This window comes from Anolis carolinensis, chromosome 6, assembly GCF_035594765.1.
Source record: "Anolis carolinensis isolate JA03-04 chromosome 6, rAnoCar3.1.pri, whole genome shotgun sequence".
NCBI classification, from domain to species: domain Eukaryota; kingdom Metazoa; phylum Chordata; class Lepidosauria; order Squamata; family Dactyloidae; genus Anolis; species Anolis carolinensis.
In genome coordinates this window covers 33619266-33638519 of record NC_085846.1, presented here as the reverse complement: position 1 = coordinate 33638519, position 19254 = coordinate 33619266, and the positions used below count along the sequence as shown (strand labels likewise).

Sequence of the window (19254 nt, the reverse complement as noted above, 5' to 3'; positions counted from 1 at the left end):
AATCTCTCCATGTCTTAGTTTTAGTTAGGTGATCCAGGTTCTACTATTCTGAGAGGGCCCATTGGGACCAACAGTAAACCTTGTCGGAGGAAGGCTTAGGCACACTATAAAATCTATCAGGTCCTGGAAATTTAATGCCAATGCACGGGAACAGCTCCAGGAAATAACCTCTTGTTAAGACCTATCTCATTTGCAGGACAGTTTCCTTGTGGAACAGTATACTTGCTGGCAAGAATGAGACAGGGGTAAAGGGAATTGGAGCCATTGTATTACAAATAGGTCCCAAATTGGCTTTTAAAAACCTGTTATCACCATGCCAAGTGCTATTTTAAAAAATGGAACAGAGAACAGAAATCAACATAGAAAGGTTAATTGTTGAGCAGACTTTAAACAGCGACATATGCCAGCAAGACTTCCAGTATTTTAGTATCTCCAAATTTTTTTGTTCCTATCTATCAAGCAATAGTCATGTTTTAGGGACCTGGCAGATTTTTGAAGATTAATTTTGACGACAGACACAAAGACTCTTTTAAAAATATAGTCTATCCTTGGATTGTTTTATTACATTGCACATATTATCTCAATGGTTGTTACATTAAATCTCCATTGATAGAAGACATATAAAATATTATCAATAAAAATGAGGTACAAGTCTATAAACTGGCATTTCAGCTTCCCATTTTGGACCTGTGAGGAATATCTCTTTTAAATAGGAAACCACCGTTTTGGAGAGCGATGATACCGCCATAGCTTAATTTGGATTGGAAAGTCCACAGCTGAAATATTATGCAAGTTTTAACTACTCAGTGAGCAGTTGTGCGTAAGTTATGATTGGTTTAACTGATATTAAGAATTCATTTTAAAAGTATTGTTTTTTCATGTCTGCAGTTCAAAATATACAGTCCTGAGGCCGATCAACACCAAGATCATTATCCACAGGAAAACTCTCAATTTTGGGCATGTAACCAGTAGATTCCTTGCTCCTTGCTTCTCAGTTAACCTCCCCTCCTATGTCCTTCCTGTTGTCTTTTAAAAAATGTCATCCTTTAATCTGACACTTTCCAAGTAATTCTATGAAGCCTAGTAAATGCAACTCTATGGATCCTGGAAAATGAAGAGCAAAAGGCTCAAGTGCCCTCACTCAAGACTAGGAAAAAATGGACAACCAAGATTCCTATGTAGTTGAACCTCCTCAGGAATTTCCCATCAGAAGTGTACGAAGTGATCAAGTCTTTAAAATACTGAAACAATGGTTGAGATAGATTGAGCAAGAATCCTGCATCTCTGTACATTTCCATTACTTGAGGAATCTTTTGGTATACCTCTCCTTTTTCCAGCCAGTGGAGAATCGTTTCCCTTTCATTTCTAAGAATTCATAGGTGCTTCCTGCTTATATCTCTGCAAAACATAAGAACAGAACATCTGTTTGTCTATTTTTCTACATATCTTAAATCTGTAGTAAATTTATGCATAATGTTGCTGTGTAGACCAAGAGAAACTTCAAAAGGGCTGACCAATTGGAATCAAATGATAGTGTTGTTAAATCCAGTGTGCCATCTACAAATTGGGGTTAAATAGGCTAAAGGTACCAGATTCTGTCTGATTCTAGACATTAAGCGGAGTCAACCCTGGTTAGTACTTGACTGGGAGACAACCAATGAATGCCACATACCGAAGACTATATTTCAGAAAAAGGAATTAGCAATGTCGCCTCTGATTATTCCTTGCCTAGGAAAACTGCTATATTCATGGAGTCACCATAAGTCAACATGCAACTTGAAGACATTATAGACATCAATGATTGTTTTTATAATTCCAAGATATATTTCCAAATGCCACAGCAGGGTGCTCGATAATGCAATGAAATAGATGTTTCAGTCTAAAAATGGGAAGCTAGGGCTTCTGTACAGTTACTGTTCTTTCAATGAGACACATACAGAAGCCTTGTGAATTGATCAGTACTCCATGGCTAGAAGAACATAAGAAGAGGCTTTTTGTACAGCAACCAGCTGGATGCTTGAGTTCTCACATAAGCAGGACATTACTTGTTTATGTCTCCAGGAACTGACATACAATGGCATATTGTCTCTGACACTCTCTATAGCTAGCTATCATGTCTAGTAGCTACAGATTGTACAATACATCATGAAGTGTCCCATGTTTTCAAAAACGCTCCCAAAGTTGACAACTATCACTAGTACAGCAGTGATGGCCTGTGGTCCAAGGAGAAGACACCACTGTTAAGTGGGTGCCCCCTCCTTCCCAGATCACGGAGTATTTTTAACTCCTCTGTTTATGTGTGAAATGATATATCCCCTTATCTGTCACCATCGTATCCCATGGATGAACCCAAATTCTATCATCATGAATAACAACCACCCCATGCATTGTTTCACTCACTTCTTTTGTGTCTGTCCTAACTTGCCTTCATTTCAAGATTTGTTGTTATATGTCTTCAAGTCATTTTCCAACTTAATGGTGGTGCTTTCATACAGCAAGCTTTGTTCATAGGAAGGTTGCTTTCCTCTGAGGCTTAGACAATATGATTTGCCCATGGTCAAGATGCGAATTGCCACGGCTGAATGGGGATTTGAACCCTGGTCCCCCAAAACCTAGCCCACCCCTCAAATTACTACATTTGGATAATGTGATGATTGTCCACATCAAGCTAGCTGTCCAAGTTAAATAGAGCCTAATGTTCTCTCATATGGGAATTCCGCTATAACTTTAATTATTTTCCTTGGCCTTCTTTCACCCTTTACAAATTTGCAATATTGTGGAAATTAAGCTTTTTCAAGAGAACTTGCTTCTTTGCTCTGGCAAGTGGGTCACTTGAGTGAGGTCCTATTTTCAGGCACTTTTGCCAGCAGAAGTAAAGGAAGAGATATCGTCAGTCCCCCTACCTTGCCTTTTGTCCTGCCCCAAACCTGCCTCTGGAGGATTTAGTCTCTGGTAGAAGAGGATCCAATGTGGTGTAGTGGTTTGAACATTGGATTTTAATGCTGGAGGCCAGGTTCAATTCCTGTTTGAACCTGGCCTCCCAGTGGCCACCCAGTGGGATCACCCACTGGGTGATCCTGGTCAAGTCGCACATTCTCAGCCTCAGATTTGTTATAGGGTTGCCATGAGGCAAAGGCACACAGCAACAAAGAAGTGGAGGTAATCTGATCTGAATCTGTCTTTCCTGTTCCAGAGGATCTTGGGCCCACCAAAATCTTCTAAAACAGAGAAGGGTGAATCAGATGAATTTACTTCACTTTCTACCAGGGATTTTGTCCAATGTATCCTGTCTTTGTCCTTCCTTTAATGGATATCTAGTTGGGATCTAAAACAATAGCAAAATCTTTCTATTTGGGATTTTTCACAGTAGGCATCAAAATGTGTGGCCCAAATCAACTGTTGGTATATGTGGAAGGAAGAGAGAGAATCAAAAACACAACAGAAAGACATGCTCTAATAAAGCCTGTGTAAATTTTGTTTATTTGTCTTTTCATGGGAAAATTTTTAAATAACATTGAAAAAAATTAGGAAAGATTTTATTAATTACCAGGGTACTCTTTTTTTTAACTTTTTATTTTCCATTTGTGCGTGTGTATAGTTTTCAGTGACCATTTTGGTTTCTCAATATTTTCTCTGCATGCAGCCCTCAGGAGCTGCCAGCGCTGTGATGGAAGAGTCGTACTGCATACTGGGAATGTAGAGAAGAGGTACTGAGTTTGAAGAGCTCAAGGCATAAGGCTGCTTATCAACAGAGAAAGAGAGCATATACATTAGGGTATTTTTTTTCTTCTTCTCATCCTGTGTTCCCTTGATATGCGGTCACAGTGGAAGGTCAGTTGACTTCGAGCTCCTCAAATGAAACAGATGGTGACCAATTTCCCTTTAGATTGATGGTAGGCTGTTGCGGTGCATTCTCTTTCTTCAAAGGAAGGCGTTTTCGGCTTTTATTGGTAAGGAGACAGAATGAAGGAACCTCTTGAAGAACAAGGGGAGAAATTTGCTACAAAGTAGGTAGGACGTGCAAAAATGTCCACCCACACAAAGCCCTGCCCTGAAACACCAGGCTTTAAAGCTCTGGAGGAGAAGGTCTCTCAACAAAGGGCACTTGAAAGTATGGCAGGCGGGTGCAATCTCTATCTCTCAACCCTCTTGGGCCAGAGCAGAGTATCATGACCTAGAAACCTGGTAGGGTGCTGTTCCCCTAGTAGGAACTGGGTAGGCACATGAGGAATACAGGTGGACATCCTGGTTACATCTGCAGTCTTGGGTGGTGTGCCATAGATGAACCTTTGCCCACAGTTCCAATGTTAACACCCTCAAGGTCTGGAGTGAGTAGAAATATCTGCACAAGCCCAACATACTTCCCTAAGATCCTCCATATTTGCTTCTTCCAGTAGTCGGGAAAGTCCTGACAAAGCAACCCTTTGATGTGGCACATTGGTGTATAAAGGTGATGCAAAGTTGGCCAGCAGGAAACATCAGATTGGGTGATGCTTTCCGTTGGCCCTCTAAATCAGCTAGGACCATTGTAGGCATTTTCTCTTGATTCTTTCTTCACTCACAAGAACAGTCGACTCAGGTGAACAGCACAGTATGTGAACTGGAAGCTGGTGGATCTCAATCATGGCAAATCCCGCTACCTGTAAGGTATGTTTCAGATCTTTGGAGATCATGGAGAGCATCAAAATTGATGATCTGACAATTTCTGACTTATGTTGATGGAACAGGTAGAAGGAACAGGTCGATGTCAAAATATCAGCAAAACAGTTACAGGCTACATTTCAACCAGAGTTTAGGAATAATTGATTAAAAATGAATTGGCTAACCCTGTTTCACTGATTTTCCAATGACAGTTTAAGATTTTGTTATATTAGACCAAATGTTAATAATGTTCTTTTTGTTGAATTTTTTGTTTAAAATAAAGAAATAACATTTCTTGGGGGGTTTTAAGGTAATTTTGGATGGAACTGGTCATTTTTGGCCATTTGTAGTGATTTCTAAATGATTTATTGACTTTAATTACTTAATGCAATGTGGTCCAACTTTTAGTTACCCGAGGGCCAATCAAACTTTAGTATAGGAATGTGAGGGCCAGAGACATTCCAGAAAGAAAACACTTCTTAAAAACTTAAAGCAGTAAGAAGGGTAAATTATTTTTTTCCAAATGTTAAATTAAAATATTTTTCCAATAAGAAGGGCAAGGACCAACAAAATGAATTGGTGGGCCGCATGCGGTCTGTGGGTTGGACCACACTGACTTAATGGATTAAATTAACAAACCAATCGTATAAATTTCTCTTACTGTTTTGACATAAAAATTTCTCTTTAACAATTTAATGCTAATGAGTCAACATTAGCACTGCTGTTTCCCAAGCTCTGATTTCAAGCCACATTCAACATAGAACTCAAGTTCCTGCATATTGGAGTGATTGAACAATACATAATACAGCCTCTCCCAACCTCACATCCTCTGAGATACATTGGATTATAACTCCCATGGTCCCCAGACACCACAGCCTGCTAGGACTGTTTAGGTGGGTGAGATGGTCATTCAGGTCCAATCCACCCTGAGGGAAGACCTAGGCTGTACGTCAATATAATCAAATTTAACTGCTCAGGCATTATACCCTGTTCACAAAAGATAGACCACTTCTATGACAGAAGAAAACACAAAAATCCTCATGTGAACTGCTCCACCTCACCCCCAGCTTTGTTTCGCAGGTTTGTATTTCTGGTTCTGACAGATGGAAAGAAAACAATACACCTTTGGAACCTGAATCAGTTCTTTTTCAAGTTTGGCTCTCAAACTAAAACTGGTTTCGTTATTGAAACACAAAATTCCCAAGAACATAATCCCATTATTCTATTCTATACCTTACATGTTGATGTGTCTTCTATAATCTCATGTTTTACTACTTATCCAAGTATTTATACTATTGATCCATAAATCCATATGCATTTCATCTGATAACTGTGATGGGTAGAAGTGAAACATTCCAGCAAAATGGATATCCAGCTATTGCTACAGCATGTATAAAAAATTGATCCATTTTGAAAACCATTGCCATGATGTGGTCAGCTGTTTGCTCGTTTGATTTTCAAAGTCCAAAAAAAATAGCAAAAGAAAGTTGTAGTGTTCCCCATAGGGAAAAAAATCTTGATAGATGCTATACATTTCTTTCAGTAGTGTGACATTTCGTCTATAAGTGCCCATATAAATATTTTTCAGCTACAGTTTGATGCTTTCCAGTTAAAAACTATTCCTTTTTGTGTTTTTTTAAATAGCTATTTTATCAAAATGGCAAAAGCTGTGTGGAATCATGGAGATTTGGAGAATCCTAAATTACTAGTGTAGTGATACAACCACTTTTAATGAGAGAAAACAGGTAACCACAATTACCTCGATCCAGTGAAAGCAATCTACAGTGAAGATATAAATCCTTCACTATATCCTCCTCGCATGCAAGACCATATAATTCTTGTGGGGAGAAAACAAATATTTCTCTGCACCATTTTCTTCATATTTCAGGGATGGACAAATTGGAGACCATGGACTGTATGCAGGATCTCATGGCTAAAATTGCCTTCTAGGTAGCATTTTTGCCATATTTTGGAGCCACAAAAGTCCTTCTTTTAACAGGAACCATACTATAAGAACCAAATACTTTCTGGAAAGTCCCTAAACAAAGAAAGGCCTTTCCAGGGTCTGAAATTATCTAAATGTCTACAAACTTGGCACATTTCTTCCACACCCTGAATAGCATTTTTGAGGGCAATTTATTTTGTTTTATTTATTGTGAGGGTAATTGTCCTTCATGGTCTTTTAGGGAGCAAATGCAGACTCTTAACCACTCACAATTGTCTGCCCTACTGTGTGTGAACATCCCAAAGTGTTGCAGAGGAATTATTACAGAGAAAAACACATGGATTTTTGCAAAGATGATGTGTTTTCTGAGTACTCCTCTCCAACATTTTGGAACGCTTGAATCCCAGGAGAACTCACTGGATTACAACAGCATTCCTCCACTGATATGAAACTCACTTTTCTGATCTATAAACCAAAAATTGTGAAGATACTCCACATTCCTATATCCTTAGTAGAAAACTGGTTTCTATGTTAGCCTGCCTTGGCAGATCCAGAAAGGGTTGCTGATTGGCATCAAGGGGATGCTCACACAAGCAGTTCACTAATCCATGCCCAATGATCATGTGCTGCATCTTAGAGCATGGAGGGCAACCTTTCCTATATCAACATGATGTTCCTTTGGGAATCTTCTCTCAGGAGTCACATATTGACAGGAGTCAGGGCTGGGAGAGTCAATGGCTTCTAACATCTTGCACAGCTCCTTATTAAATCTAAAATGAATTCACCAAAGCATTGACATAGAAACCATTGGGGAGGCTAAAACTTGAAATTGTTGAAGTGCTAGAAGAAAGCAAGGTCGCACTTTCGCCCTTTTATCTTCCACCTTCTGTTTCCTTCCCAGCCTCAATCCCTGCCCTGATCTTTCTTCTTCTCTTCTTGACACCATTTTCCTTCCTCTCACTGCACCTATAGGTCTGAAGGTGAATGGTCATATTTTCTGGCAAAGTCAAGGACTGAGAAGAGTTTTGATTCAACCCAACAATCTCAGTGAAAATAAGATTTCTGCACTTCCTAAGACCTATTGTGGGGATATGTGCACTTCACCTAAAGGATCCACAAACTGGTACATTCGTAAGGCTTACAATATATGTAAGCCTTCAAATGTGTTGCCAAGAAACACCGTGTCCACAAAACGATACTGATTTTTTTAAAAACAGAGATGAATTAAATTGTTTTAAAGTATAAAGAATCACACTTTAGCCAATGGGAAAATGTGCACAAATTAAGTAAATGATGCAAACATGGGAAAAAAAACATGAAATAATGTGCAAATTTCAGCATGGGAACAAAAGAAAAACAAACCCTGAAATCACTCAAGGACAAGATGAAAACACAGGTGAGAAACTAACTCAGGAGTATCAAGACAGAGAGAGTTTCACATATCTATCAGAGGTCTAACTAACCATATGAAAAGAGCTTCTGAAATAAGGCCAAGGAGGTACATGAGAACAATCTGAAGGCCACATAGCAGTTGCAGGTTGCCCTCCCATACCTAAGGGACCTTCATAAATCAGCTTGAGAGCTAAGTTGTATCTGTTTGTAGGCACCCACACTTGAGCCATAGCCTTCTGTTGCTCCTGCTATTCTCTGGATCAAGGACATTTGTACGTGTTTTCTTTGCATTCCTTGAAAGCTGGCATGGGTATGATTTGTTTTTCTACATCACTTTTAACTAACTAAGATTGTCCATCTCCCAGCAGCCACCTCCAGCAGCAATAAGAACTGTGAGAAAATGGCTGAAAAGTTCAAAACACAGACACTTCCCTTCACCTTGCACTTAATGATTCCTGCAAAAAAGAAAAGTATTTTTTTAAAAAAGCATTTCTAATATGAAGTGTCTGAGGGGGAACTGGTGGTGCTGTTAATTTGTGTTCAAAGAGAACATCCAGTATTAATGGGACAGAGTAATTTGTTTCATCTCCTCTAATCTTGCACATTAATAACAAGCTCAGAAGCCTCCCAGCACTTAGTAATTACTCTAGATTGCAGCTGCTCGGAGTTTCTGTACCCCAGGCCTTGAAACTGCAATCCTATCTACACTTACTTAGGAGCAACCCCTACAACTCACAGTGGGACTGACATCTGGGTAAACATATGTAGGACCTGTCTGGCTACCTTTCTTGGTGTTTCCCTAAGCCTGGTTTTCTGTAAATCTCTTCTTGGGGCAGCAGAACACAGCAGAATCCTCTTGCTCTCAATCTGTTTTATCACCGGAGCACTGTATAATAAAAATACATCCTAGATCCTTAGATTTACAACAATTAATATTGAGAGAAAGAGGAGTGTGCAGTGCCTGTGTGAAGTTCACACTGTAGGGATGTGAAATGTTGAATTCAACCTGGCATTACCTCCTACTCTGTAGTGTGCCAAGGAATTCAACCATGGCTGTGACTCTAACATGGTTTTTGATGTTTGCTGCTTAGAAACAAAGGTGAAGCGGGGGCTTTCAGATGAACAAGGCCCTCCCGAAGTCTTTGCTTGTTTGCTTGCTTGTTTAATAACAGTCTTTTCAGCCATTGTGTATTCCAGCATCTGGCAGCCATGATCCAGTTGAAGTAGATGTGGAATGGATCCATCTACTCCAGCAGACCTATGGTTTTCTAAGAATGAGGTGGGAGAGTTCGTGTTTTGTTTTTGGTCACACCACAGTGCTAATTGTAGACGACTCTTCTGACTTCTTCTGCTTGCTAGGCAAAGATTTGAGATATTCTAGGTGCCGTCGGGCATCTTCTTGGTTCTGCCTGACGTAATAGATCAAGTATGAGATCACCATGGCGAACCAGCCGAACATGGTGACCAGCATGGCGATGTCTGTGGTCTTTTTGTAGATGTTGCAGAAGTCTATGTCTCCAACTAGTTGTAAGAAAGGCTTGCCAATGTGCTCTTTTCGGGCAGAGGCATCACACACAATACCATCAGAGGTGCCAGCAACCAGCTCGACCCTCTCAATGAGTTGTTGGAGTGTGCAGTCACAGAGCCAAGGATTGCTGGATAGGTTGGCTTTGGCTTTGAGAGAGTTAAAGACATCCTTGTTGACCGATACTAATTTGTTGGAAGAAAGGTCCAAAGAATGCAGATGTTCTGACAAGCCCCGGAAGGCTCCAACCTCCACACGACTGATGACATTGTGCGACAAGTCTAGTTCCACTAGCAGAGGCAAATTCTGAAAGGCGTCATTGGGCAAGAAAGAAATCTGGTTGTAATCCAGGTACAATTTGTTGGTATCATTAGGAATATCTTTCGGGATAACTGTAAGTTGAGCTCTGCTGCAACGAAACGTTTTGAAGCCATCTTCAGTGGAGGGATAGCAGCCCTTGGGAAAGGTGGTGGCCGAGTGGAAGCAAAAGGCCATCAGAACAAAACTGTGGAGGAGCAACCACATGGCAACTGAATGGTAGAGGAACCAGTCCAGAAAAGGCATGTCGGGGCATCTGGAAAACAGGGCATCCACTCCGTCATCGGTTGCTTCTTGTACTTTCTTCTGCCCCTCAGGGAGTTTCGAAGATGGCAGCTCAAGGGACACTATCTGAAAGACAAGGGATGGGAGGAAATTAGATTTAAAGCAACACTTAATCTCCAAAATGAAATATCTACCCACAAATGTATTTTTTCTTGGGAATAAAAATGTGGTGCTTATGTACTGATCTCATGGAATACAAAAGTGACCACCCAGTAAGCAGTGTATTCTAATTTTTATTCTTGTGTTACATGAAAACTTGAGTTGCTTGTGTTGTTAGATCTGACTTGTATGTGGAAGAAATTAGAAAAACATTCTATAAGGGCAGTTCTCCAGTTTGGAAGTCAATTAAAACAAACTAGATTTGCTGCACAGAGTCTACACCCCTGGAACCAGTTGGAGGCTGGGATGGTGACCACAATATCCACTCATTGTGGATCAGACTGAACCCAGGAGCAGCAATATCCACAGCTGCTGGAAAATGCAGGGCTTTTTTTTTCTTAACTAGTCTACTGAGATGTTCTGATGTGAATATCCATGCCATCCATTTGTGATCTACCTGGTTTTGAACCCTGCATGGGATATAGTTTGATCTGCTTCAACACATTAGTCTGGCTTTTTTTGGACTTTTTGATGAGTTTTTTAACACATTATTTCTGGCTTAATGTGCACTACAGCATGCATTGGGGGGTACATTTTGTGGAAACCCCACCCTCGAATCAGCTTCAAACTGGATTATATTGTCTGTGCAGAACTGGCCTAAGTCACCATGGTGTATAGAACTCATGGAACTATTGAAGTGATACTTGAATCTATGGACATGGGTTAATCATATTGACACACATTTGGCACAAGTAAAAAAATTTGTTTTGCATTATTTCTAAAATCATAATTTTCTAGAATCCTATCAAAAAACTTATTTATTTATTTATTTTTATTACATGTCAAGTGCCATGCTCTAGATCCAGATGGATTAAAAGGAAGAAACAAAAAAGAAAAGAAAAGAAAGAAGACCTTACACATGCCCCAGGTTGTGCAACAAAGCAAAGAAATCTTAATCACAGAGGAAGTTCAACTAGCAGTGAATTGTTCTCTATGCAAATATCTTTCAAGAACATGAGTACTAAATTCCCCAGCAGAGTGTCGAATTCCACCACTTAGCAGATGACAAACCCTGTCCTGGTTCTGGGATGAAACAGAAACAGCAGCTCAAATGACTGGGCCAGGATCTGAGAAAGTGACACCAGTCAGCAGTTGCTGGTTTTTGATGCTCCGAGGCTCTTCAGTGTATTGCCAGGGGAACTTCTCAGACTAACCAAAGGAAATTTTATGTCTAACCTCTGTTCTGTTCATGTAACGGCAAAATAAAACAAATGTGTTCATGGGTAGGATCCAAAGGACTACTCAGTCCTAGTTCTAATGGCTTCTAGGGTTCAATTCTGGGTATGGCAATGGAGGGGAGGCTGTACTGGTATTCAAGAGTGGTAGGTGTTGAAAAGCAATCACATTTGGAACTCTTATGTCAGCTATATTAGCATTCCCTTGGTAACTTTTCCAGCTCTGTTTCTTGGGATGCCTAAATTGCATTTCCAAGCTCATGTAAGGTAGAAATTTGGAGACTGAATGAAAATGTAATGGGGTTGGGGCAAAATTTCTATTTGGGATGCAGCACCTTTAATTTCCTCCTTTCTCACCCTGTTAAACTATAGTTGGCCATACTGCACTTTTGCAGATGTGATAATTCACAGATTTGATTTATGTATTCTCTCATAGGAATCTCTAACTCCTGCAGCACAACTTTGCAGACATTTTCAGATGTGTGCTTAAGCATTTTCTTATCATGGTTGATGTCCTTTATTTGAATTGCATATACTGGGCAACTGTGCTTGATGTTTAATAAAATATGCCCTCCTGGTATCTATGGTTTCACTTATTCACTACTGACAAAATATTGCCTCTCTAGGCTTTTATGGGTTCTATAGCACTTCCCTATAGTATTCCTTTGCCAGAGGTCCATTTCAATAGGGTTCACTATTTTCTGTGGTGTCATGTATTCACTAGGCTTGTGTGTTTTGAGTGAATTGCTATCCGTTTCTGCTTGCTGGATACTGAAAGCCCCCCATATCCGTTTTCCCACATCTCCTGAAAATGGGAGCACTGCCAAATGGGTTTTCATTCTGCATCCAAAGAACCAGATCTTTTTGGCCCATTGCCAGGAATGGGGAACTTATGAGGCTCCCCTTTCCCTTGGGGGCCTTTCCTTTCTTCTCTTCAAGCAAGCCTGGGTGTCAGCGGTGGGGTTAAAAAGCACCCTATCCAGCACACCATGCAGCATTCCAAGACATTTTAAGGAGGCCCAAGGAAGGAAGAGGTGATGGGCTAGAGCTCAGTGGAGCTATCCTCTCTGGACTATCTTAAAAATACCCTCTTTTGCCTGCAAAGCTGCAATCTCCTTTCTGCTTGGGGTTTTGCTTCCTTAAAGCTATTTCTACTTTATACTCTAGATGAGAGGTAGGCTTCTCTTTTTGTTTGCTGGGATTACTATTATTAATAATAATTAGAAGTATTTTCTGAAGAAGAGGAAGGGAAGGAGAAAAAGAAGTTAAAATGGTGAAAGCCCCCAATCGCACGTGCACACCCCACCCACAGTCCCTCAGGTCCCCAACTCCCAATCAGTCCCACTAAATAAAAAGAATCAAAATAAAGGAAAATGAAAAAGATTCAACTGTGATGCCGAATAGGGGAGGAGGAGCCAAGACCGGCTCCCGATTGTTTCTGTGTCGGATGGATTTTTGTACCGGGAGGACCCTTACTGTTATGGACTCCTGGAGGTAACAAAGGTACCAAAGGAAATGGAAGCAGTGCACAACTCTAGTAACCACACAAAGTCCAGGAATGTATCCCCCTCGGATACAAGAAGCATAGTATATATCATACATAATGACATCATCTGAGGCATTTCCCTGTGACATCACCAAGGGAGGATTTCAAGAACTCAGGTTTCAGCCTGAAATTTCTTGCCCTAGAAAAGTATTAACCTGGCAACCTTAAACACCAGTCAGAATGGCATGGGGATTCCAGAAAGCAACTTTTCTAACTGAACACACTGTTGTGAGTGGAGGGAAGGGTGTTGGCCAGGAGAAGGTTAATAGAATCACCAAAGTTGGCAAAACCTGGTGGCCTGGCTCTGGTCAGACACATCTTTTTGCAAGGAGACTACAGGTGGTGTGTTTCCATGACAACTAATGATCAGGCATTTGTTTCTTGACACAGGACCAGTCTGGAAGGTTTTGAACAGGAAAAACCAATCAGAGAAAGAGGCAGCCCTCCCTTTTTTTCAGCTAAAGATGATGTAATCCAGGCATCTGTATGTGGAGAGAGACTGCAGTTTCAGTGAGATTTAGGAGAGACAGAGTTGGAGAGGCAAGATTAGGCACTGAGGGACAAAGCTTGGAAGTATTCGAGTAGGCCCTTTATTTTGGTGACAGAGCTAAAGGACCCGTGAAAGAGGAAAAACTGTGAATTAAAAACACTTTCTTTTTACCTGATAGAACAACTCTTTATGAATCTATAGTTCTAATAACACTTTAAAAAGTGTCCCCTCTCGGAATCTATAGGTTTTCCAGTGTGACTTTATGATTCCTGGAGGACCTAAAAATTCCTAAAGAGAACATATAATCAAATCCACAAAAATTAATAATAATAATACATAATAAACTTTATTTATACCTCATCACCATCTCCCCGAAGGGACTCGGGTGGCTTACAAAAGCACTCCAAAGTTCTGCATATAAAATATACAATACATAATACAATAAAAAATTAAGTTTGCAAATGTGGATATTTTGTTACACAACAATTCCTAGAATCCCCTTTCCATGGTCATGTTGTGTAGTGGGATTTTGCAGGTTAAAAAACTGGATTTAAAAATCATGGGACCTGACAGCAAGTTCAGACACAGACCTGTCAGTCCTGAGAAATGGTCCCCTGCCAGCCTGACATTTTCCTTTGTAGCAGATTTTACAAATCTGCAAGATGGGTGGGGCACATCTGGCGGAAGTTTGCTTTTTTAAAAAAAAAATTCTGAGATTCGCTAGACCTCATATGCGTTCATGCAGAGATTTATTTCTTTCTTTCAATTATTTATACCCCGTCCTTCTCACCCGAGGGGACTCAGGGTGGCTTACAAGTGGCAATTGATGCCGTTACACCATTATACAATGATCTAAAATGTTAAAACAGTTAAAACAGTCATAAAATACAATATACAAAGTTTAAAACAATGCAAAGTGCTTATCCCATTCATCCACCAGACCTTATACAAGAGCCTTAATTCAGACTGCGTTGAAGCCAACACATATGTAGTGAACCTTACCTATTAGGCCTGGGTAACAGTGAGTGAGGCAAGCCTCCATTTTGTAGAGAAATGCCAGGCAGCCATTTTGAGTGTGGTTAGAAAGGGGGAGGAGCTTAGAGAGAGACTCCTAGGATTGGCCAACCAGAGCAGATGGGAGGAGCCAAGCCTTAAAGTGCAGAGAAAAAAAAAGCTCCAAGCAGTTCGGTTTTGGGGTTTGGAGAGGAAAGAGCAGTTTGGAGGGTGTGTGTGTGAGAGAACTGAAAGCTGTGAAACTGACAGGCTAGGTTAGGCAGTTTAGATCTCTTGGGGGAAGATAACTCAAGGGATTGACTGTCACGACTGGGCTGGTTAATAGAAGGACTCTAGGTTAGAGTTAATTAACCCAGAGGAACTCGTGACTATTCTTAGCAAATAGAGCGAGGCTTATTGTGACCAATAGATAGATTGGTTGGTTGGAACTGTTTGAAACTAAGTGAAGTAATCTAAATCATACAACTAAGTTAAGCTGAAGAACATCTATAACCGTTCACGCTAATGTACCTCTCTGAAATAATTATTTGCCTGTTTAAGAAAATAAATTTTTATTCTATTTTCAACTTTCAAAAGCCTCCACAGTGTATCTTTCCATCAAGAAGCCTTTATAAAAGTTCCAGCAATACAACAATAAAATACCACAGAGAAGCCTCATAGTGAACATCAGTTTGGGAGCTAGGGGTGAAAACAGTGTGGGCAGGGAATGGGAGAAGCTTGCCTCAGACACATTTAACAACAAAAACCCTAAAGACATTTTAGGTTGGTGGCAGCTACCCTTTTAAAAGAAAATCTAAAATCAAACGGTATACCTTCGTCTCTCACATACGTGTGCTTGCGTGCGCATTGTAGAGTGGGGTTGTAATATGTTATAATCGGTGGCAGCGCCATGTTATAATAGGTGTCAGCGCTCTTCTCTTTATATCGGTGGCAGCGGTGGGATTAAAAAGATTAAGAAGCTAATGAAAGTCTCCAATTGATGCTTAACTTGCATATAAGCAAATCAACAAAAATGTAGCTGATTGCCAATCAACCATCAACAATTTCCTTCACTGGGAAACCAAACTGCTAAAAGCACAGAATTACTTGAACTTCTCACAATTCAGGGAACTATAACACTATGTAACCTGATTTTTGTTTCTGGGTTATAAATGTCATTTCCTAATTGGTTCTATCATAAAACACAAAGAAAGTGTATTAAACTGCAAAAACATTGTTTTTGTGGGACAACCCATAGCACATTTTCATATAGTTTTTTCAATGAATATCTCATAGACTCTCAACCAACTAAACCTAGTTTGTGGCAGCCACAAAAATGAAGTTTCTGGAGTATAACAACTACTTTCAAAGTAAGTACTGCACAATTAAAGAGGAAATAACACTTTCAAACCAGGAACAGATTTTTTTTTTCAAATGTTGTTCCATAGTGTAATGAATTCAACAGGCTGTTTGAATTATGTGTAATGAACTGAGATTTCTCCTCAAAGAAAAAGCCACTGTTATATTACAAAAATTAGAATAATTATAATCAAATCTCAAAGGGAGACCTATTTGAACTTGAAGTGGTTCCATATCATTACCAATACTTGTAACTTATCACATATTTATTTCTTGTCTGTAGGGACCTTTTATAATCTGAGGTTCTAATCCAAGGTTGGAAATACAGTAACATGGCCTTCCAAATCCTACTAATAGGCCTCAGCAGCATAAACCAATGGTAGAGGATGCTGAAAGTTTCGGTTTTACATCATAAGGAAGGTGCGATGTTTCACACCCCTGCTCTAAACTGCAGTTTACAGTTGCTGTTTTGGTATGCCTTCAAATTATTTCTGATTTATGCTAAATTTATCACAGGGTTTTCGCCTTTGTTTTCTTCTGAGACTGAGAGTATAAGTTGCCCAAAGGCACCCAGTTGCTCCATGGTCAAGCAGGGATTTATGCTCTGGTCTCCAAGGCCCTTTCTACACTGCTATATAAAATCCAGATTACCTGCTTTGAATTGGATTATATGGCAGTGCAGACTCATATAAGCCAGTTCAAAGCAAATAGTGGATGATCTGCTTTGATAACTCAATTCTATGGCAGTGCAGAAGGGGCCCCAGTTCCTAATTCAACACTCAAACCACTACACCATACTGGCTAGCGAGACACTATAGAAACGATCCCTGAAAGAATAGTAGCTTACTTAGTTTGTGTTGAATCCAGTCCTGTAGCTGGCCCACATGATCCTCATTGCCAAAGCAAAACTGTTCAAACTGCCAGTGTTTATATTGTTCAGGCTGATTTGCTGCCAAAATGCCACACAGGATCGGAAAGCCTTAAATGAACCACATAAAAATTTGTAATCATGTTCCCCATCCATTGTTGTTGTTGTTTTTTAAAAATAAACCCTGTCCGGAAAACGTGACGTCAGCAGGGAGGGAAACCACTAACAGAGAAAGGAAATCTGAAGGAGGAGGTTCCAAAACATGATGGCATCAGATAAGCTCTCGGTAAAATGTGCCCACATGGCCAGCAGCTGCCTTTGCTTGACACAGAAACAAGACCACATATCCCTTTCACACCAAATCCTTGAGCAAAACTGGCCTAGGATACATAGGGAAATAATGGTTCCTACTTTATAGAGGACCGTCTTTTATATGAAGTCCTGACAGGAGACATTCTACTGTTTAAAGTTGTTCTCTGATTGGAGGGCTGTCCTTTTGAAACAGGACTTAGAGAAACAGAAAAAACTATAAGTAAAAAAAGAGCATCAGGGCACTGACGATACCCATGAAAAGTTAGCTTCTGTGAAGCAGATCATACCAGATATGCCAATCATCTGGTCTCAGCTTTCCCCAGTTCTCCAAGTTGGAATGTCTTGCATTTTTATGACAAGTATATAGGCAAGTATATTTCTAAACTGGCATCTATGTAGAGGCATGTCCATTTTTGTGGGAGTTAGGGGGGCAGAACTCATATGAAATTTTTAAAAATGCAAATTTAAAAATCTTTTTTAAAAAAAAAAATCTGAGAGAACTCTAGGGGTTTTTAGGTCCGCCCGGGGCAACACTATGGTTAATCTCCACCAGATGTTGACTGAACTCAATCTCAAGAATTTAGATATTCCTAGAGAGAACATATTAATCAAATCCATGAATGACCAAATCCACAAATGTGGAGGGGCAACTGTACATATAAATGAGATTTGGATTGTTATACTTTCCCTTCCACTTCTCCTTTACTTTTATTTCTGTTAGACTATAAACTATAAAACAAGGGCAATCTAACCTAATCTGAGAGCACTAACAAGAACAGCAGCAACGACATCCCCAGAATATTTTGGAATGTGTTATATTTCTTCTTGTTGTTATTACTGTTGTTCCCTGACTCCAACTTATGGCAACTCTTTCCTACAGTTATTTCTTGGTAAGATTTATTCAGAGGACATTTGCTCCAAATCTAATTTCTGTTTGCTACAATGATAAATGTTCTTAAATGACCCCCAAGGCTAGTTTTCTCATTAGTCACTTGCCTGGGTGAAGAAAACAAAGAGATGCAGTTATTAAAGTGGCTCTCTAGAAAAACACTCAGGGTATGAATTGCCTAAAATACAGAATTATGTTAGAACTTGAAGAGGCTCAACTAACAAAATGGCACAGAAACTACTCCCCCACACACAAGGAGAAAAGTGGAATATAAATAAAATAAAATAAAATAAAATAAAATATGGTGAGGCAGAGAGGACATGGCCCTTGACCACAACATTATCACTGGCCAGGGAGGCCACTCACATATTACAACTAAGGAGAAAATGCATCTGCAAAAAAGAGGGCTAAAGAAGACACTTTTCTGCCTACAATTTTAGTTTATGCATATAATTGCCAATTTGGATATTATGACTATAATTCAGTACCTGGAAATGTTACTGCTATTGCATTACAGCTCTTAGTTTTCCCAGCCAGCACAGGGGATTTAGTGAGTTGCAGTCCAAAAAGTAGGTTTTCTAAGTTTTGCTTTACAGTTTATCTTGCTATATAGCAGCAGAACCATGCAAGTCCATAGATTTTGGGCTCCCGAGTCCCAGGATCCCTAGCCAATATACGCAACGGTGAGGAATGCTGGGTGTTGTGGTCAATAATATCTGGAGACCTTTATGATTTGCAGCCCCACAATAGTTTTAGGGAAGACTGTGAACAGGGACCGTTCACATTACACAATTATAGCAATATCATTCTACTTTAATTGGCATGTTTCCATCCTCTGGAATCTTGGGATTGGTAATTTAGGGAGAGTTCGATTTCTCAATTACAGTGTTCCAGTACTTCACCAAACTACAAGCCCCAGGATTCCACAAAATAGAGCAACTCTATTTAAGTGAAATAATAATGCAGTTACAGGCTAAAAACTGGCCCTCAAGTTGTTTTGGACTTTAATGCCTAGAAGTCCCAGCCAGCTTATATGGTGGTCAGGAATTCTGGGATCTGAAATCCATAACACATGGAGTACTAAAGTTTGTGAACCACTAGTTTAAACCTTTTTAAAAAGAGTAAATAATAATCCGGCCAGGAAACAAAACTACACTCAGCATAATAATCCACTCTTACTGTGGTCAAAATGATACAATCAGCAGAAGGCCTGTCTCCCCAAATCTCAGATCAATAGGCTTCTACCCTTTTTGGAAAGCCAATTATGTGTTGTGGGTTTTCAGAAAATTGTCTTCTGACTCTCTGGAGCCATAAAATGCTTTGAGCCCATGTGTTTTATGAAGGTAATTTGGTCCAG

At 39.9% G+C, this 19254-nt stretch overlaps 1 protein-coding gene across 2 annotated transcripts in view; it reads right to left on the bottom strand.

The window, feature by feature from the left end:
• Positions 1-536: 536 nt before the first annotated feature.
• Positions 537-19254, bottom strand: part of lrrc3c (leucine rich repeat containing 3C) — a 26989-nt gene continuing 8271 nt past the window's right edge. The window contains exons 2-3 of one of the 2 annotated variants that reach the window (XR_009999807.1): positions 8995-10172; positions 537-1398 (exon numbers count right to left, since the gene is read on the bottom strand). Coding sequence is in view for 1 of the 2 variants with exons in the window: in XM_008113338.2 (XP_008111545.1) it covers positions 9285-10067 (783 nt within the window). In the remaining variant the exon portion in view is untranslated. Of the gene's footprint in view, positions 1399-3461; positions 10173-19254 lie in introns of those variants that run through there. The other variant, XM_008113338.2, reaches the window with a different exon arrangement.